This window comes from Staurois parvus, unplaced genomic scaffold (assembly GCF_062004578.1).
Source record: "Staurois parvus isolate SC_StPar_1 unplaced genomic scaffold, SC_StPar_1.0 ptg000548l, whole genome shotgun sequence".
In the NCBI taxonomy this organism is placed as follows: domain Eukaryota; kingdom Metazoa; phylum Chordata; class Amphibia; order Anura; family Ranidae; genus Staurois; species Staurois parvus.
This window is the reverse complement of record NW_028318344.1, coordinates 9,184,353-9,205,382: the sequence shown is the minus strand read 5'-3', so window position 1 is coordinate 9,205,382 and position 21,030 is coordinate 9,184,353. Positions and strand designations below refer to the sequence as shown.

The window sequence follows — 21,030 nt, the reverse complement described above, 5'->3', positions numbered from 1 at the left end:
TAAACTAATATGGTTTTGCATTAATCTTTATGTTTGTTTTTAAAGATATGTTTTATGTTTGCAAAACATGGTACATTTGAGATCCAGTCATTGTGTGTTTTGGAAAGTAGTGCATGCATTATGTTTGGTGTGGTTTGGCGTAATGTCAGCCCATTTAAATGATTGGGCCAAAATCGCACTGCGCCTGAATCCCATGTGAATTGCACAGGAATACACAGCATGTTCTTGTGTGATTTATAGTGTGAACCGGCCCATAGTGAACCCATAACACATCGTATCAAAAAGCATCATGGGTTTTCTAAAGAGAGAGCAGGATCTTTTTCCTTTCTAATTGAAACTATGTATAGAGAGAGCTGTACCATTTTTGGCGGGGTGAGTCACTTCTCTGACTCAAGCAACCTCGTTTCTAATGAAGCTTTGGCTACTGAACTCTCTAATGAAAAGACTTTCTTTTTTTTTTTTTTTTCATCAAAGCAAATATTAGTGCTTCGCTTTCTGGCTAGTAATAAGGGTATAACGTTTACATATGCAATATTTAAAAATATGACAAAATAAAAACTATTCAACATTTTTATAATTCTGAAAACATGATTTCTTTCAAAGAGGTCTGGGCTCAGAGAAATATGGTGGCTGACATTTCTGACTTCAACCTATAGTGTGCTAGTTGCCTGGTAATTATGCTGGTCGAGTGGTTTCAGTGCTTTCTAAGTCAGTGCTCTTCAACCTTTTTTAGTCAAAGCACCCTTTAGAACTGCACACAATCCCGGGCACACCAGTCTGAGGACTTGCTCACACAAGCAGGTGCAGAGTACTGCAGTATTAAAGAGGTTATTGTTGGTGGAGAGGCAAGTGGAGGTTATTGTTGAGGGTGAAGAGCCAGGTGGAGGTTATTGAGGGTGGAGAGGCAGGTGGGTATTGTAAAGGGTGGACAGCCAGGTGGAGATTATTGTTGAGGGTGGAGAGCTAGGTTGAGGGTATTGCTAAGGGTGGAGAGGCAGGTGGACGTTATTGTTGAGGGCAATCACTGTGCCACACTAAAGTACGCAGTGGACCCACCCCCAAGAGGTTCTGCAGCAGTTGACACTCAAGGAAAGTTGTCAGAGGTGGAGGGGGGGCAGGTGAAGCCTTGCTCAAGGCAGGACTCATCCATTGAGAAAGAAACACTACTCACCCAGCAGCCACCTGCAGAGGTGCCTGGGGAGGGGGGCAGCACATGCAGGGGAAGAGACTCAGGCTGAGCTAAGAGGGAGGGGTGGGAATAGTCTGGGGGGTGGGGCGAGTAGAAAGGACACTTCAGGGACATTTACCCAGTGCCAGGCTGGATACAAAGTTGCCCTGCATGGCCATTGTTAACTTCTGTGTACAGAGAGAAGGGAGTGCACATTCCATTTCTCCTCCCCTCTCTGTTGCTAATGGGAACTATTGCTGGCAAATCCGGGTGCACAACCCGACCTTTCCTTAGCAATCGATGATGCGGCACCCTGGTTGAAAACCCCTGTTCTACGTAACTGCCCTGGAAAAGGTCTACAGATCAGATGTTATGATTTTTAGGAGCTGTATTTATTTAAAATATTGCATATCAGTTCACCCAGTGAAAGTGCATGTACATCTACTATGTGCTAAAAGGGCAAAAACGAGTGTTAATAGACTTTTTTTCTGTGCTGGCTGAATGTTTTACATTGATTTAAAATGGAATACACTTATCACCATCTAGTGGCCAAATGTGGTATATATCTATTTTTATTTTTTCAGTGAAAAACATTTGTCCAGCTTAGTAAATCGTCTAACAACATTTGTGTGTTTGCCCCATTTGCACAGAAGGAATGTAACAGCACTTTCACTGGGTGAGCTGCTATGCAAATTAAAAACATATTCAATACATCCCTCAAATAAATGCACATTCCTCAAGTTTTAGTTCATTAAAACACTACAAGTACCAAAAAATATCTGCGGATCTGTTAGAAACCTAGTGTGCTCTGAACTTTTTCTGTAGTTAAATGTCAACCAATATTGTCAGCCCTGGCTGCTGAACTACAGAACCCCACCTACCGTACCCTTCTTTGGCCCCATGCATATATTGATTTCTTATCTAGCAAAACAAAGCTGTTGTCTTGAAAACTGCCAACACATTGGGTGTAGGAAAAAAGCTCTTAGTTGATATAGCTCTGGAGTGTGTCAACAGGAATTGAGCTCCCAGCAAGCCTGTTAATGATGTCACCGGGAGTAAACAATAATGTTGGGACATGAATTAAAGGGGAAAAGGGAAGTTTAGGGGTAAGTTTGGTTAATATCTAATTATATGTTTAACTTGGAATTCACTGCTGCTCTCTTGTTCCCACTCTGTTAAAGTATTGCAACTGGAGACATCCAAGCATCCAGCCTTCATATTTTCTCTTATTAAAGGTTTTGTCCAACTCCATGCAACTAAAAAATCATTCCTTTCAGTGGGGCTTTGCCTGCACAGCAAGGGTTAATTGGTTATTCTGGTCTAGGGGAACACAAAAGTAAGGTTTATTTACCAGATCCTCCCTACAGCTACGCTCCAGCAGTCTAGGATCCTGACATCAAGACCAAAGCATGGTCCACAGTCCTGCTTTGGATGTGATGATGCTGAAGGACACTCCACCGTTGGAATGTGGGGAGCACCATCTGCTGAGGGAGTGGAGGATCGGGTAACTTCCCTAGGCAAAATAAACCATGAACCCTTGCACCCCACTGCAATGGATAATTTACATTTCCCTGTAGTTGGCATTTAAGGAAAATCAATCAATGGTATATGGTCCCAATATCATGGTGGTAAGATGGCAATCAGCATCAACACCAGTGTTCTGGAGAAAAGTGAACCAACCAGTTACCGATGGGTTTTTTTTGTTGTAAAATATGTTAGTAAAAACTGGATTTTTTTTTGTACTCCATAGAATCCATTTCTCTGAGTTCATCGACTGACAGCGGCTTCTTTAAGCTTAACCGTTTCAATACCGTGCAATTTTACACCTTCCTGCCCAGGCCAGTTTTCAGGTTTCAGCGGTCTCACACTTTGAATAACAATTGCGCGGTCATACAACATTGTACCCAAACTAAAATTTGATCATTTTCTTCACACAACTAGAGCTTTCTTTTGGTGGTATTTAATCACCGCTGGGGTTTTTATTTTTTGCTAAATTAACAAAAAAAGACCAAAAATTTTGAAAAAAAAACACATTTTTCTTTGTTTCTGTTATAAAAGTTTACAAATAAATAATTGTTCTTCATAAATTTAGGCCGAGATGTATTCTGCTACATGTCTTTGGTGAAAATAACCCAAATTAGGATGTATTTTTTAGTTTGTAGGAAAGTTATAGAGTTCACAAACTATGGTATATATCTGAATATTGATCAATCCTGAAGTACTGACAGCCAATCTAATTTCTTGAGGTCCAAGAATGTCAGAATAGTACAGATATCCCCAAATGACCCCTTTTTGCAGAGTAGACAGTCCGACGTACTTCATAAGAGGCATGGCGAGTTTTTTGAAGTTGTATTTTTTTGTCATTTTTCGGAAAATGAAAAAATTAAAAAAATTATTTTCACTATTTTTTTTTTTTACATACTGTCACCAGTGCAGTACAGCGTCATCATATAACTGGCATGGCGGTGATCAGGGACACTGACTGGTGACAGTATGAAAAAAATATATATATTTTTTTATTATTATTTTTTTTTTATTTTTTTATTATATTTAATTTTTTATTACATTTTTTTTTATTTTTTTAAGATTTTTCTTCATATTTTACTATGACCAAAATAGTACAATGTTACCATAGTAACACTGTACTACTTTGGGGAAGTGATCAGTATTTTTTTTTTTTTTTTTTACACAATTTGCTTATAGCAAAGAATTACTTTGCTATAAGCAAGCATTTACCTGAATGAAATCGATTCATTCAGCTTTTTTTTTTTTTTTTTTTTTTTTTTTTTTTTTTGTGCTTAGCTGTGATTTGGTCACAGCTAATCACATGACATGTGCATGTGATTAGCTGTGACCATTCACAGCTAGGCACTAGTATACAATGGATGGCATCATGAATGAAGCCATCCATTGTATACAACTGTCATGTGACCTGCTGTGATTGGTCACAGCAGGTCACATGGTACCGGCAACGGGAGCCGGTACTCGGATCTGTCATCGGCCGTGTCCGAGGTGCACGGGCGGTGACAGATCGCACTGCTGCGTTGCTCTGCAACCGCGCAAACCGCGCATGTGCCGGGCGGCAAATGGTTAAAGAAGCAGGTTTTTATAGCCCCACCTACAGAAGTAGAACACTAGGCAGAAAAAAAAAAAAGACTTGTCACCTCCTGTGAGAAGTCCTCTCTGGGTATAAAACCTTCTCTCTGCTATAGGTCTCTAATCCATCACAAGCAGTGTCAAAGGAGAGATCTTCCTAGAGGGGTGGGTGCTCCGTTTGTCAATGAACTCTGAGAATGGGATTTTACGGTGAGTACAAAAAATCCAGTTTTCTCTTATGTTCATTGATGGATACAGCAGCTTATTTAACCTTAATGAAGCAGGGATATCCCCAAGCGGTGCCAGAATGAGGGGAGAGCAAACGTAACGATGTAAAAAGACCCCCAGGGCAACAAGCAAACACCCCAAATTACCCCAAAAGGGGGAGGCTTAGGAGCCCTAAACAGCCGGCTGCAACACTTTGTAGCCAAAACTAGCATCGGAGGAAGCCAACACATCAACTTCACAGAACTTTGTAAACATGTGCACAGATGACCAGGTCACCACCTTGCATACCTGAGAAATAGATGTATGACATCGGAACACCCAGGAGGCGCTAACCGCACTAGTTGAATGGAGGCTCCTGCCCTTTAAAAGCATATGCCGGAACAATCATCTGCCAAATCCAACGAGAAATAGTGGCAGAAGATGCCTCCAGGTCCTTCTTCAGACCATCCATGAGGACAAAGAGAGTCTGACCTTTGAAAGACAGCAGTTACAGACAAGTACATGTGAATCACGCAGACCACATCCAGGGAATGCAGAGTCTCCTCTTTAAGGTGTGTCGGTCGAGGACACAGTGAGGGAAGAACACTATACTCATTCAAATGAAAATCCAACACCAACTTTGGCAGAAAGGAAAGGGAAAGCCAAAGCACCACCTTATCCTTGTGTAAAACGAAAAGGCGGCTTACAGGACAAAGCTGCCAGCTCCGACACTCTCCGAGCCAAAGTGATAATAACAGGGAAGGCAACCTTTTGCAAAAGAATAAGCAAGGGGATTTCCCAAATGGCCTCAAATGGAGGCCTGTGAAGAGCCGACCGCACCAAATTCAAATCCCACTGTGACAAAGGGGAGTACACAGGAGGGACCACATGACGAACCCTCAAATGAACTTATGGACCAAAGAATGGGTAGCTATAGAGCCTCTGAAAGAAAACAGCCAGCGCAGAGATTTGACCCTTGATTGTACTCAATGCAAGCCTTTGATGCACACTGCACTGGAGGAAGGCTAACACCTGAGCCACAACGAAGTAACGCTGATGGAACCCCAAGGCTTCACACCAACTAATATAGGCTCTCACGTGCGATTGATAAATCTTCCGGGAGGTAGACTTGTGGGCCTTCAACATAGTCTGAATCACCAAGCTAGACAACCCCATGTCCTGCAGAATCTGGCTCTCAATAGCCATACCGTAAAAGTCAGTGACAGTAAAGCAGGATGGAAGACCAGCCCTTGAGACAGAAGGTCTTTCTGAAGAGGCAGCAGGGAGTATCCGCCACTAATCGCACCACATTTGGCGTACTACGGATGACAAGGCCAATCCGGAGCAATGAGGATGGCTAGGATCCCTTTGGCCTCTATCCTGCGTAGTAGACGAGGAATCAGTCGAAGGGGTGGGAAGGCATAGATGAGTGTGCTGATCCCACAGCACCACCATACCATGAACAGTGGAACCTTCGGATCTTCTGGCTTCCTGCCACAAATCAGAAGTCCCCCACCCAAAGTCCCGTAGAGAACGCATAGTGATCTCCACACTGCCTAATAGTGAGGAGTGATTCTCTGCACGCAGGAAGAAATCGTCTAGGTAGCCAATCACCGCGATCCCCTGTTGTCTCAATAAGGCCAGGGTAAACAGCCAAGGTGTGGTGGCCAGACCAAAGGGCAAGTCCAGAAATTGATAATGTGCGTTTCCGATGGAAAAACAAAGGAAGCGCTGATGCCCATCACTAATGTGGATATGCACTTAAGCGTCCTTGATGATACTGAGTGAATAGATTCCATCTTGAACTTGTGAACCCGCACGAAGACATTCAGGGCCTTGAGCGAACCCCATCCTTCTTGGGAACAGTGAACAGGTTGGAGTAGAAGTCAAGAAAGCACTCCGATTTGGGTACTATGATGGCCACTCCATGGAGCAGCAGTTCCTGCACAGTCCCTCACATGACTTGCAGGCCACCTTGCAAAAGCCACAGATTGGAGGAGAAAAAATCTGTCTGGCGGAAGGGAATGAAACCATCTTGTATCTTGATAAAATGATCTTGTGAACCCACTTGTCGTGAATGAGGGATGTCCACGGTCCCAGAAACCTGCAAAGATGCCCCCCCTACCCTGGAAGCGGGTGGGGACAAATCTTCATGCTGAGGGAGACTTATCCGCAGGCTTGGAGGACTTCTGGGGCCAGGGAAGCTTGGTGCCACCTGGGGGGGGGGCATTAAAGGGTCTGAGCCTTTGGCTGCGGAGCTGGAGGGGGTGAAAAATGTGCCGTAAATGTTGGCCCTGACTTCTGAGGAGGTTCCTTCCTCTTCTTGGCCTGAGGGAGGAAGGTACTCTTGCCCCGAGAGAGGTTCTTGATATCATTCAGTAGTGCCAAAAAGACAGTTGCCCAGAAAGAGCAGGTCTGCCAGAGCCTTCTTGGAGGTCTGGTCCGCTGACCAACACTTGAGTCAAAGGACCCGCTGGAGCACGATGGCTGAGATAGACAGTTTGGAAAGAAGAGGAGCTACATCAAGGGCCATGTCGCGAATGTACTTTTAAGCCCTTTACCAACTGGTTCACCAACTCCACATACACTTGGTGCAACTGACTAGAAGTTAAACCTGGTCGTAGAGCCTTGGCCCATTTTGTCAGTGTCTGGGAGACCTTAGCCAACAGCTGCCTAAGTGGCAATCCGGCGGCAGTGAACATCGAACGGCCTCCGCCTTGCAGTCTGCAGGGTCCTTAAATAAGGGGGATTCCTCCACTGGAATCAACATGGTCTTGTTGAGCCTGGAGATGGGAGGATAAACCACCAGCAGTGATGCCCACTTCTACAGCAGGACCTCCTCAAAGAGAACACATGGTGAAGCACAAACAGACGCCTCTGTCTACTCCAATCCTTTATAAGCAAACTGTCAAAATATTCGAGGTAAGGCAAAAATCTTAGCAACCCAAACCGGCTTGTGCGTACGAAAAGGAACAGGTACTCCATCAGCCAACCTCGCAGGGTCCTCATTTATTTGGTGCGTGAAACGCTAAAGATTAAGTGCTGTTACCAATGCCTTTTTCTTTGCTGCAACAGAGGCAGAGTACCTGTCCACCTCATCCAAGGAAGCAGGGGATGCTTCCCCAGGATCCGTGTTAAATGCAGAACCCACGGCGGCGGTATCTGGTTTGGTCTTATAATCATGCAGAACCCACAACGGAGGTATCTGGTTTGGTCTTATAATCATCCGGGAACAAGGGCGATGTCAAAGGGCACTTCTTGCTCACTCTGCAGCCAACTGCCACCAAGGACCTTCCCCAGTCGGCCTCCATTGCTTGATAGCTACTCAGACCCACCAAAAAATGGCAGCTGGCCGAAATTTTTCACAAAAATTGCTGCCATGTCTGGCACTAGAGGCCAGAGGCGATTCCAAAGGAAGTTGTTCTTATGTTAAAAATCAGCAGCTACCATATTTGCAACTGCTGACTTTTTATGAAAAAAAAATTCTACAGACTGAAAAACCACTTTAAGTTTACCATTTAAAACCTAAGCTAAGATTCCAAATCTTATCCTGGCAGCTGTTTTGGGTTTTGGGAGAAAGGATCATGGAAAAGGGAACCAGCTTTTCCTATCTGGTGTAAAGTTTTTCTTTTAACAAATTCATGCATGTTGTGGGTTGAAAAGTAATCCAAACATCATGCGACTTGGTAACCTCACAAAAATGAAAACTAGACATGGTGCAGTTAGCCCCTCGGTGTATGTTTTGTATAGTCAGATATTAATAATTACACCGAGAAGAATACTGGATCTTTATTCCAAATGTTCCTCTGGTATTTCACAACTTTACAATATTAGCTGGCTGTAGAAACTAGATGTCATTTATTTAAATGCATGCACGGAGCTCAGCATTGATTTATTTTAACTCTGTTCAACATGAATAATAATTAGTTCTGCTTCGGATATGATCAATACAAATTACATTAACTGTGTTTTTTAAAAATGAATACAGGATATGTATTCTTTTGCAAGTGTAGTTATGCCAAGAATTGTTTTTATAACCCCTTGCTGCATCAATCAGGAGATAACATTCTGTTGAGCAGCATTTATGTAATTCTGTGTGCATTCACACACTCATATATATGTACATGTCCTCTTCAACTCAGCGAGTTCTAATTGTCAAGCGCATTCACATGATTATCGCTCCACAATGACCAGAGTTGTTTTCAATAGTTGTATTAATGAACAGTCTGAGAATGAGTTACTAACACAAATTCTATAGCTGGGGTCTCCAAGCTGCTGCCCAAGGGCCAGATGTGGCTCTTTGCCTTTATCCAGGCCTTGATGCACTATTCATCCCAAAGATTTGAGACCCTATTCTGCCCACTGATACCAACAATGGGGCATAATTCCTGCCATTGACATCAACAATGGAGCACTTTTCCTGCCCCTGGTACCAAATATGGGGCACTATTCCTCACCTTAATACCAAAGATGGGGCACTGTTTATTCCCACTGATGCTAGAAAAAAAAATCTCTTCCTGCTGGCCCTCTGTTTAGATATTTTGGAGACCCCTGTTCTAGAGCAGTGCTTCTCAACCTTTTTTCAGTCAAGGCAACCTTTAAAATTTTGTACAATCTTGAAGCGTCAACTTTCAAAATTTAAAAAACCTTGCCTAATCGCTTTACACACATGGGACACCCAACAGTAGAGGTTGATAATTTTTGAGCAATCTGGGGCAATTTTTAGGAATTTTCCACAACACCTCTGAAGAACCCAGATGACACCCTGGCCCAAAAAGTCTGTTCTAGTTGGTGCTCATTGTTCCTTTGAAAATAGCGTTTTCTGAAAATAACCTGCCATTGGAATATTTGGGAAGATGTAGAGAGGAAGGCTGCGCTTGTTGCAGTGTCAACACTGAGGTAGCTTTAGAAAGTGGTCTAGACCATTTTATGATGCTTCTTCTCTAAGGTATAAGTGTAATTGTATTCTAAACTCCCCCAATGCACCCCTCCAGAATTAACACCTCAGACCGTACACAGGGCAACATTCTATGCAAACTATGGAAGAGCACCCTTCATTTTAAGAACCGGGAAACAGCTCAGTTGCCAGCATATGACGTCATCTCCTCAAATGAAATTTTCCTATTCTCATTATAATGTTGCTTGTCTATGGAAGCCTTTGAGTGCAGAAAAAAGTAAAGATTATTGGGTATTCTACAGTAACTATATGATATAATCTTCAGTCTTAAAGTGACTCTCACAGCTCTTAAAAATAAAATAAACATCAGCCTGAAAAATAAGTTTCTCGATATTCACCTGTCCCATCATCTATTCCTGGAATTTGCTTCCCTGTTGTACGGTGTCTCCATCCACCAAATTCCATATCAATATTGTGTTTTGTATTAATGTGTGGGCCAGTGGATGGAACCACAGTGCACAACAGAGGACCAGGCATTCAAAATACCTGGAAGTGTCAGATGTGAAGATTGTGCCAGTGGCTGTAGCTTGATCACAGAGAAAGCAGTTAGCACTTCCGCCTAGCAGCCCTAGAGTCCTTGGTTTGAATCCCAACCATTGCACCTCCTACCTGGAGTTTATATGTGCTCCCTGTGCCTGCTTGGTACTGCCTGCCTTCAGGTACTCTGTTTTCCTCCCACACTCAAAAGACATGCTGGTAGGTAAATTGGATCCTGTCTACATTGGCTGTAGTATATGTATAAATGTGAGTTTGGGACCTTAGATTGTAAGCTCCTTGAGGGCAGGGACTGATGTAAATGTACAATATATGTAAAGTGCTGCATAAATTCACAGTGCTATATAATAACCTGTAATAAATGAAAAAGATTCCAGCAATAGAGGGCAAAAAGCTGGACCCACAGACAGGTGAGAATTGGTGAGGTGTAAAGTTTTACAGGCAGCTCTTTGTCAACTGGGGTATCCCTTAGGGGTCCCTTGAGTAATTAAAATATATACTATTTCTTTTAGTTATTTTAGTATACTATCTTGAATACTCCAGGAATGGAGAATGGGAAAAGTGAGTAAAGAAAAAAACCTTATTTTAGACAGGTGAGTTTAAGAAAGCCTTCCATTGCCGGCTGCTTTTTGAAATGTCTTACCAAGTAAGATTGTGAGATAGTAATGCATTATTTTTACATATTCTGCACCCAGCCATGCACACAAGTGCACTACAAACACAGACACCCCATAAACACATTTACTATATGTAATAAAACAGAATCTTGGCTCCGTGTATTGCAGTACACTTTATGCTTGCCAACTTTGTCTAAATGTTCCCATATGCCATTCTTACACTCATTGTACAATACAGAGATACACTGTAAAATATACGATCAATATTATACTTCCCCCAGCAGAGCATGCAAAAATGTCTTGGCCCTTTCTGAGCAGATGACAATAAGCAATTTTAATATCTTGTGAAGTTAATACATACTTTATATTCATTTTATTTATATTTGTTTGCATCTTCTTTTTTTTTTTTTTTACCAGACAAGCCGGTTTCTCCATACAGTAACTACACTGGACTCTATCCCACTCTGCCGTTGCATCCTGTGGTAAGTACAGCCTCAAAGGACCATTTATATTCTACTTATTAAGCTATTACTGTGCGCTATTAAGCTGCTGTTAACTTGTGCTTTAAAGATGTGCCTAAACCTCTGATACATTGCACACACATCACAACAAGATTACAGCTGTCAAAGTTTTGAATTACAGGATGTATAAAAGATAGTGGCAGAAAATATCCAGGACCTATGATACTCATTGCTTGGTAGAAAGTAATAGGACAGTGCCCCCTACAGGAAATGTCACATACAACATGGCTCAGCAACAACCTTTGATCTTGTACAACTCAAGCTTTATTTTATTGGAACTAGGGCCTGTTCATACCAGCAATACCTAAAAAATGCTTGTATGAATGAATGTGGGCTACCATGCATTTACAGTGGGGGAATGCAGTGCATTGGACTTGTTTGCATGCACCTCGGCACAATGAGTTGGTGAGAATGACAACTGTCCCTCACTTGGAGTGACTGTCCCTCTTTTCAGACCAAATTCCTCTGTCCCTTGTGCAGCCTTAATTATTCCTTTTTTTGATCTGATGTGTACAACTCAACGCAAAATGTTCTGTTTTACTACCAAATGTATTATGCTGGCCCAAACATTTTAATCCAACAATTAGTATTTTGGAAAGCCAATATAAAGGAAAAATAAAGGTTAAAAAGCACTTGTGTGGTTTAGTCAATCATTTTCTGCCTATTAGATCTTTGTGGTCTATGTAAATGGAGCCTTGGCAGTGATGCGTCCTTATGTCTACGTAATGGGGTTGATTTACTAAAACAGGAGAGTACAAAATCTGGTGCAAATCTGAAATGAGCTTCCTGTTTTAATTTTTTTGTCAAAACTTAATTGAACAAACTGAAGTTAGAAGCTGATTGGTTACCACGCACAACTGCCCAACTTTTGCACTCTCCAGTTTTAATAAATCTCCCCTAATGTTTGCTAAAAGGTGTCCCTCATTATTTCAGAAAGTTGGGAGGTATGGAATGAGTTCTAGGGAAATTATTGTAGTAGGATTTAGCACCATAAAATAATGTTTTGTACAGATGTCAGCTCTTTGTTCTCCCAATGATCCAACAAAAACTGGAGTAAAGAAATTAACAGTAGCGTTATTAATGGTATTCACAAATATGAGGACCAAACCTGGCCATATGAGAATATCAAATGTATGATAGGCCATAGACCCCACCATGCAGAAGATCAGTCCCATATTGCTATTATTCCTCCCTTTCAGAATAATCCTGTGTGCATACTGTTCATTTACCTATCAAATGTCTACCCGATATTAAGTAATACCTTCTAAAATATAAATCCTGCCTAGATTTATATATTATTTATTTATTACAGGTACTTGTACATCAATTTAAGCAGCGCTTTGCATATATATATATATATATATATATATATATATATATATATATATATATATATATATATATATATATATATATATATATATATATATATATATATATTACATTCACATCAGTCCCTAGCCTTCAAGGGGCGTACAATCTAAGGTCCCTAACGCACATCCATACATACACATACTAGGGCCAATTTAGACAGGAGCCAGCTAACCTACCAGCATATCTTTGGAGTGTGGGAGGAAACTCACACAGGCTCAGGGAGAACATGCAATTTCCATGCAGGTGGTGCCATGGTTGGGATTGGAACCGACGACCCAGGCAGAAGTGCTAACCATTTAGCCACTGTGCTGCCCATGTGAAACTTAGAGCAAAGAGAAGTGCATTCAGTCCTGCACTGGATAGAAAATGTGTGTCAAGTGCAAGTTTTGAAGTGTATGGAGGTGCTGTATAAACTAAGTATGTGAATAAATACCCATACAGATACCCTTCTCTCCAGTTGATGGGTGACAGTTTCCATGAACATCATTAATTCACTCTGTTGCAATGCTGCACACTAGCATGTGTTGTATAAAGGCAGCCAATTCATTTTAACAGGCTGCCTAAAACAAAATGCACAAAAAAGTGCATGTGTTTTTTGTTTTTTTTTTGTAAAAGCAGCACACCATGACAAGTGGTAGTGTTGCTTTGTGCATTGTGATAAACTGAAACCCATGTGAATTGGTAAGGTGCATTGGATGCCATTAAGGATGAATGGCAGGGAGTGGGTGAATCAGATGCAATATTTGAAATTCATGGAGGAATTAACAACAAATCTATATGGTCGTCATACCACATCCTATGATATTAGTACAGCTCTATTCCAAGCATATTAGCCCCACAAACCTAGTGGTGGAATCCACTCCATGATACCTTCCTCACCATGTGTGTTCCCAACCTGGGCACCCTTTCCTCTTCACCCTCTTTTTCTTCCTCTTCCCATACTTTCTGTCTCTCCAAGTCTTTGATCTTTATCTATCTTTGCTTCAAAAAAATACAAAGAAAACGGTTAGTGTTGCAGCCCAATCACTGCCGTGTTCCCACATCAAAGAGTTAGCATAAACAATGCAGTGCAACCTCATCATATTTATATAATTAAACCATACACCATAACAAATGTCTTATTTATGCATGCATGTGAAAAAATGTGCATAAAAAGTTTTGTGCTCTTTCATATATAAATAAAACTTCCCAAAACCATATACTGTATCTTCTGTATGCTTTGTTCTTTCCTCTCAGTATTGCAGGTCAAATTCACTATGTCCAGTTTGTGCCAAACCAGTGCAAAAATCCTCCTTCACCCACACAAGCCACTTGCCTCCAAATTTGACCCACTATTTCGTTAGGTCAAGATGCGCTTGGCCTTTTAAACAGGGCTAATATGCTTGCAAACACCAGATGTGTCTTCTGCAGGGTACATGCCACCGAACCACCTCCAGCAGTTTCAGCTCAAAAAAACAAAATAACTCTCGTGGTGTAGTATATTTAATAAAAAAATCCAATTTAGTAAAAGCACTGCTAGAATTACACTTACAAATATCATGCACCAAATCTTGTGCACAAAGGGTTATCGCCTTTTTAAAATACAAGTTGCACCCTTAAAATAAAACATCAACGTTAGTTACATGTACTTGGACTTCACTTCTTGTTCCACCTTGTGTGATGTTGTCACAAGGCCACACCCCTGGCGCATTTTGTCACCAGACTGCCTTCCTCCAGCGGCCATGCTTAGAATGATGCTGTGCTCCACTGCCTTCTAAGATTCTCTACAATTTAACACAAGTGCAAGTGTGACACAGTTGTTCCCAATATGGCGGAGACAAGTAGCCCATCTGCACATGTGCAGACATTTCACTTGTGCAATCAAGCCACAGAACTTCATAAAGTTTGATGACAGAACCCAGGAGGCTTAAGTTGGTTATACATAGTTCAAATCTTGGCCAGTTCAGTAAGGACCAGCTGAGATTCTATCCATTTATGAGCAGGCTGGTTGTACTGGAATTGTTCCTTCGATCAACTTCTGTCAGAACCAGTCTGTCTGATTTTTAGCATGCGATTGCTGCCAGTGGCTAGAGTCGCTAGCAGTAATCATTGTGTTCAGCCAGCAGGGGGCTCCCCGCTGACAAAACACAATAGCGCTGTGGGAGGGATTTCCTTATCAACACTAAAAAAAATCACATCATCTGTGGCTTACTTTAACTATACAAGTGTGGAAATATTTGTGCATGGACACATGTGCACATCAGCTACGCATGCACCAGATAAGTAACAATGGTGGAACCAAAGACACGCTGGGGGGGATAACAATACCCCCAGTGAAGTTCTGCTTTAAAGACTTAATATATAATTATGCCCACGGTATACTGTGAATCTGTATCATTTTTAAAGTGTTCATTACTCTGTGCTTTTTATAATTACATTTGTGTTCCTAGCTGATACATCACAACATTCTTTATCATTCTGATTTTAGGAAATGGAAACTGCGAATCATATACCTATACATCTACCACGAATTTCAATGGAGCCTTGGAGATACCATCTTTGAATCTCAGACACATTGACAGCGCACAGCTCCAGCCTGACAAGAAGACCCTGATAAAGTTCTGTTGGGCAGAGTTCAGAACAAGACTTATTGGTGTGAAGAATCTGATATAACCCTAAGGGAAGCAGACAAAACAAATTTTATCTCAAGTCATCCCAGCAATTCTTCTTTTCCAGTGCTATGAATATTTGAACAGGCTACATTATAATTTAATCATTCTTGGTCTGATTTACTATGTTTTCCATTTTCCAGACAGCTCCCCGGTGCTTTAATTAACTAACCTGTTAACAATTCCGAAGGACAAATGTTTGCGTGGAGTGCAGTGGGTAGGAAAGATCTGCTCTTTATTGGTCAGTAATTCCAACACCTAGGTGTTGTGGAGAAGGTAAAGAAAATGTCATACCAGTGCTGTGCATATTCTTACCTAACCAAAAGAAAATTTACTATTAAAATCTTACATAGAAGAGAGCCACATACATTCAGTAGTGGAAATCAAAGAACACTCTGGTGAACCTTTGCAAATGCCAAACCATAGATAGGTGGATAGCGAGACCTATAGCGGGAATGGGTTAGAATCTCCATCTGATTTTTATTACTGCGTCCTAACTTAAGAAAACGTTACCTACTTTCCGTAGCAGTGACAATGATAACTGAAATAGGCAGTGTATAGAAATGGTTCCAACAGGGACAAATATGGCAATATAATAGTGGAGTGGTGAAGAGGTAAAACCTGTGCCTTACTTATTGTTCCTTTGATGAGCATCGTTGTCAAAGCTTCACACTACTTGTCTGAGTTCACAATAGTATTCTTTTTATTTTCATAAACAGAATTCATGGAATGACACAGCCAACATGTTTTAAGGGCTAGGAACAATCCCCCTTCATCAGGGCTCCATGTATGTAGGAAACTTGACCCTTTCTCAAACTCTGTAATGCAGAGGAACCTTTGAAATAATTGTCATGTCTTGGGGAACTCCTGCTATATTATTACATTTCTACATTTGCATTGCCAGTAAGTTGTAAATATAATAAGAGTATAGAATATAGTGTATCTAACATATTTGATGCCCAGAGCAGATAATCTTTTAGCACTCCCCTGCTCTTTAAAAAAACAAATTGTTCCAGTAACAGCTATGAAATGGAAAATATAATAATGTCCAGAAACAATACACCAACTGTGAAAATTCTACTGCCCCTTGCATTAGTGGTCAAGGGAAAAGTGACTTCTTATATTGGTAGTTTTTGTCATGCTCCCATACATCGTTACTCAATGGGAAAAGGACCCATTATATTAACCCTTTCCCATCAAGTGTACATAAATATGTGGCCCCACTGGACTGGGTTTTTTTCTGTGGGGCAGCATATTTGCGTATCTGTCTTTGTGATGGGAGTGCTCCCAGCACACAGATCAGGGTCTCACCGAGAGCCCCGGATCCCGTACTAATGATCAGGACTCAATACTCCTGATTCTGGGGCACCTGATTGCTTTGATAGCCTCTGATTGGTTATGACAGTGATCAGTCACTATGTAGCCCACCCCCCGTGTTTTCACTCTCTGAATGGAGGAGAGATACATTGTATCTCTCGCTCTCTCCTTTCAGAGAGGAAAAAAAACAATAGTGTGTGGAAAAAAAAAAACAACATACCTAGATCAAGGTTAGTGTTTGGGTCAGGGTCAGTATTTTTTTGGGCAAGATTTTGTTTAAAAATATTTTTTAAAATTAGTATCAGTGGCAGTGTGTTTTAGTTAGGATAGAAAAAGCAAAATGCGCAATATTGTTTCTGAGCTGTACTACGGGAATAAACAACAACATACACATGCGATTGGCAGGAGCAGGAAATTTTATTTTGGCTTGTTACTTGGTGGTAGGTTACAGTAGTAGCAAGAACAAAAATATATATATTTTTTTACTATTTTGGGCCAGTTTTCCTTTAATAATTGAAGAAAAAAAAAAACAGGAGATATCTAATACCCTTATCGGTTTACCCTTACACGCTAAGGGGTTTATGGTCAAAGGGGGAAGGACAGTCTTACAATGTTGACCTGTGGGGAAACTGCCCCCTTACATACAGCTAAAAAGATTGTTGGTTCAAAATAAGAGTTCGAAGCTCTTGTTGCTGGCAGGAACCAAAGAGTTCCATAGTACACTGGTTGAGAAACCCTTTGCTAGAGTGAGGCTGTGATACAGAAAGCTTCTGACATAAAGGCAGTATATTGATCTGTTACTTGGATAAGATGTTACTATACCAAGTATCATCAAGTACTAATTTCATATATCTTATTGATATGAGCATTCTGAAAAGCGTAAATTGATGACAATGTGCTCCTTTGACTAGATGCTGATCACTAGACATTAGACTACAATTATCCATCATCCATACACTGTTATGCAGACCTTTCAACATACACAGTATTTATTGCTGAGCTGATTCCTATTGGGGAATATTTCCTTTTTTTCTGTCCTAGTAGCATTGATCTTTGGGAAAGGAAGTGAAATCCATGCAAACATAGACAGCAATGAAAGCTCTAACCCTTCCCTATTCTACACACGAACATGCGGCATGCATATACCAAATATAACAAGTGGTTATCCAGTCTTGTTAGCCTGCTGTTGAAATTTATACATTTCGTCGGATTGACTTTGCTTATACCATAAATTTCTATTTCTTATTGTTTCTAGATAAAATGTGGCACTGAGAGCTATAAAATTATCAGTGATATAACATTTTAAACTGAGAATTCTGAACCATCATCCAAGATGCATTAAAATGATCTGTTTTTTCAGTTTGGTAGACTTGTTAGATGCCTACAAAAAGGTTTTTGAAAAACCTTGAGAAAATGCCCTGAAACCCGTAGTGGATCTACTTTGCTATTCCTGTATTGAATAACAGGTCAATAAAAGTCATCAACGGAGGCCACTCCGGAAAGCTGGCCACTATTAGAGGCTTACATGAGGTAGGTTTACCACTGATTCATGTATAAACATGGCAGATCCTTTTGTTTCTTAGACAGTGCTGGTATGCTGTGTGGTTTTTTTTTTTTTTTAAGTTTTTAAGTTTTTTTGTTTTTTGCACTTGAATAGCCAGCTGTGTAAGATCATTTTCATGTATATTCTTTTCTGAGAACACTCCATTATTAAAATTTTTATATCTTTAAAATTTTCTTATTGCACTTCTCCAGCCAAAATCCTTTTTATGAATTTTGGGCAGAGTGGGGATAGTTTAGAACTTGTAGATTTTCATCTGGATAGAAAGTGAGGAAAATGTTCCCAGTGGAGACACAAAAAACAATAAAAACAAAGGGTCTGACCCTTCCCCTTTCTAAGATATAAAAGGGTTTCCTTTTATTTTTTATTTTTTCCAGAGTATTCCTTTTGTAAAGACCCCCCCCCTTACTTCCTGTTCTGGCAGACATCAAATAGCCAGGAAATCACAGGAAGTTTATCCAATGGAGATCCAGGCAGCAATGCAAACCTGACAGAGGTTTCAATCTTGGAGTTTTGCCTGGTATTGCACAGGGCAGCCTAGAACATCATCCTCTGGTGTCCCCAGCTAGCACTCTTGGCTCCTCCTCTTCTCTGTGTGCGACCAAAGAAAGTTGTTTCCTATGGTGGCAAACCTGCAGGCTTGCTTCCAAGCCAGGCTGTGTGTGTCCATTGACACACACAGCCTGGCTCGGACAGCCCCCACACCCTTTTCACAAGATTTAATTGACTGTCTCTAAGCCTGTGAGTTACCAGTGACACTGCAGACACGTACAGCACTGAATTGATAGGCAAGTATAAAGGAGAGTGAGGGGGTGATACAATTACTGGGACATTTTTTATCTTAATGCAGGGAGAATAAAATGATTTTGGCTCTGCAACTCTGTTTTTATGTTCTGAGTAACTGTTATCCATGTGAAACTGAACATTCACACAGCCTAAACTCCCAAGTGCTGCCACAGTAACAAGATAGATCTAGAGAAGGCATTAAAGAATATCTAAACCCCAAAACAAAAATGTAATGTATTGAAGTCCTCAGGTGAGGTGGCTGTAATTTTGTTTCTTTTTTCAGTTTTGTTTTTACTAGAAATTTACACAAGGTTTGTGTTGTCTTTGACAAGGACTCTTCAGCAAGATCAACAGGTTTCTGTACTTGCTGAAAATGTTCTTAATCTGAAATACAAAAGCTAAAGCAGCCAGCACATTTTAAGGACTGGTAAATTGCAATATACCCATACCCACCATGAAGGCCTAACAATCCCACAAACTAATCCAGAGTCAAGGTGACAATAAAGTAAAAAAACAAAATTGAAACACCACCACTGTCTAGACTATGATGGATTATTACCTTTTTAGAATACTTTACTTTAAGAACCAAATCAATTCAACAAAAACACCCAATAAGTACTTCAATAACCAAGTCCTCAGTTTAGAGTCATGGATTGTAAATCCATGGAAATGTTTATATATAAAAAATATTACCATTTCCCCAAATCCCTCCCCTCTCCCTTTTTACGACCATCTGTCTTCCCCTCTCCCTTTCCTTCCTCAACTTCTCAGTATCTTAGTTTCCCACATTTCTCCAATGGATGCATTCGTGGCCCCGAGTGCCTCCACATAAATGTTCTCTTTACTACCATACATATGACCCCCCCCCCCCCCCACACACACACACACACACACACCATTGGCTAGACTAGATGTCTACAATATGTGGCTCCCTGCATATGGGCTGTGTGCTAGCATATTTTGGTACAAATTCTGGTGGACTTACCCACAGTATTCACTCCATCAGAACTTGCCTGTTCTACTACATTCCCAAGGGGAATATGCTCTTATTTCTCATGTCTATATCATGCATATTGTCTGAACATGTTCTCAATTATTTATCCCGTTAGACATCACTGAAGCTGTAAACAAGTCCTATTTCCTTGTATCTTGTTAAAATTTAATAAAGTATATACAGTAAAGAAAAGTAACCATGATAACAATTCCCAATAAAACCCCCACCTCCACCAGTCGTCCCCCCCCCCCCCCCCAGAAATGGTTTTAACAAAGCTATCCCTCCAGGACAAACTAGTGAACGCAATTGAAAATGAAGGGGTGATTGGCACTGTCAATGGCATATAGGCACCATGATGCTGAACTGAAAAAATATATCTACATGCAAAAAAAAAAAAGGAAAAAGGAAAAACTACCTCTGACAAGCATGTGACAGTATGCAGTTCAGTCTGGACCTCAAAAGAAAATTATAAGTAATTTATAGGGGGTGTAAAGAGTTATTGTAGAGAGGGTCCTCTCTCCTTGCTGAAAGATACTAAGCCCAGTGTGGAGAATAATTAGGATAATATAAATCTTGTGCACTCAGTGTGTCACAGGACATTCTTTGCACATACCAACATGGGTATTTGTAACTTCACTGTAAGTACTCCTTGAAACAAGTGTCCATTTCAAATCAACAGGTATATTTAAATCATAGCATTTTCACAATATACTGAAACCTTCATTATTAAAAGGACCAGAGACAATTCTACTTTCATCATCCTCTTCCTTGACAGTGTTTTCCACTTACAAACTCAAATGCTTCTCCATTAAAGATCTTCAGGAAATGATAAGCAGATTTATTTTGCAGTCTATGGAAAAGATCCAATAATAAAATGATGGTCTTTTTTTTTTTTTTAATTCCTTTGCTAATTAGTTGCTTTTGCTGTAACATATTCTAGTTTGATAAGGCAACTACTGATTTATTTATCTTATTTGGGAAATGACAAATCATAATGAAATCTCTGATAACTATTTGCTATGTTGCTTATGAAACGGAAATTAAAGTGGGTGCATTTTTAATGTCGTGTGTTTTTTTTTTTTTTTTTTTTAATGAGCAACCAAAACCTTAAGGAACAAAACAGGCACTGAAACAAGCAGCCATTCCATGTCTCATTGTGCTAGCTCTAGAGCAGTGATCCAGTTAGCATGTTTAGTTTTGCTGAAGTAGTTACTATGGGGTGCTTGAATAAGGGGAAACGTCTCTTAAATTAGAAATCATCTTTATGAGGAGGTGAGCAAAACCTTGGG

The 21,030-nt window shown here is 40.6% G+C and overlaps 1 protein-coding gene across 1 annotated transcript in view; it reads left to right on the top strand.

Annotated features, from left to right (window-relative positions):
• Nucleotides 1-20,802, top strand: part of LOC149451157 (G protein-coupled receptor family C group 5 member C-like) — a 72,399-nt gene extending 51,597 nt beyond the window's left edge. Inside the window, exons 3-4 of the mRNA XM_089690990.1 lie at nt 10,958-11,022; nt 14,903-20,802. Of these exons, the coding sequence (XP_089547116.1) occupies nt 10,958-11,022; nt 14,903-14,977 (140 nt within the window). The 3' untranslated portion in view covers nt 14,978-20,802. The remainder of the gene's footprint in view (nt 1-10,957; nt 11,023-14,902) is intronic.
• Nucleotides 20,803-21,030: the final 228 nt, after the last annotated feature.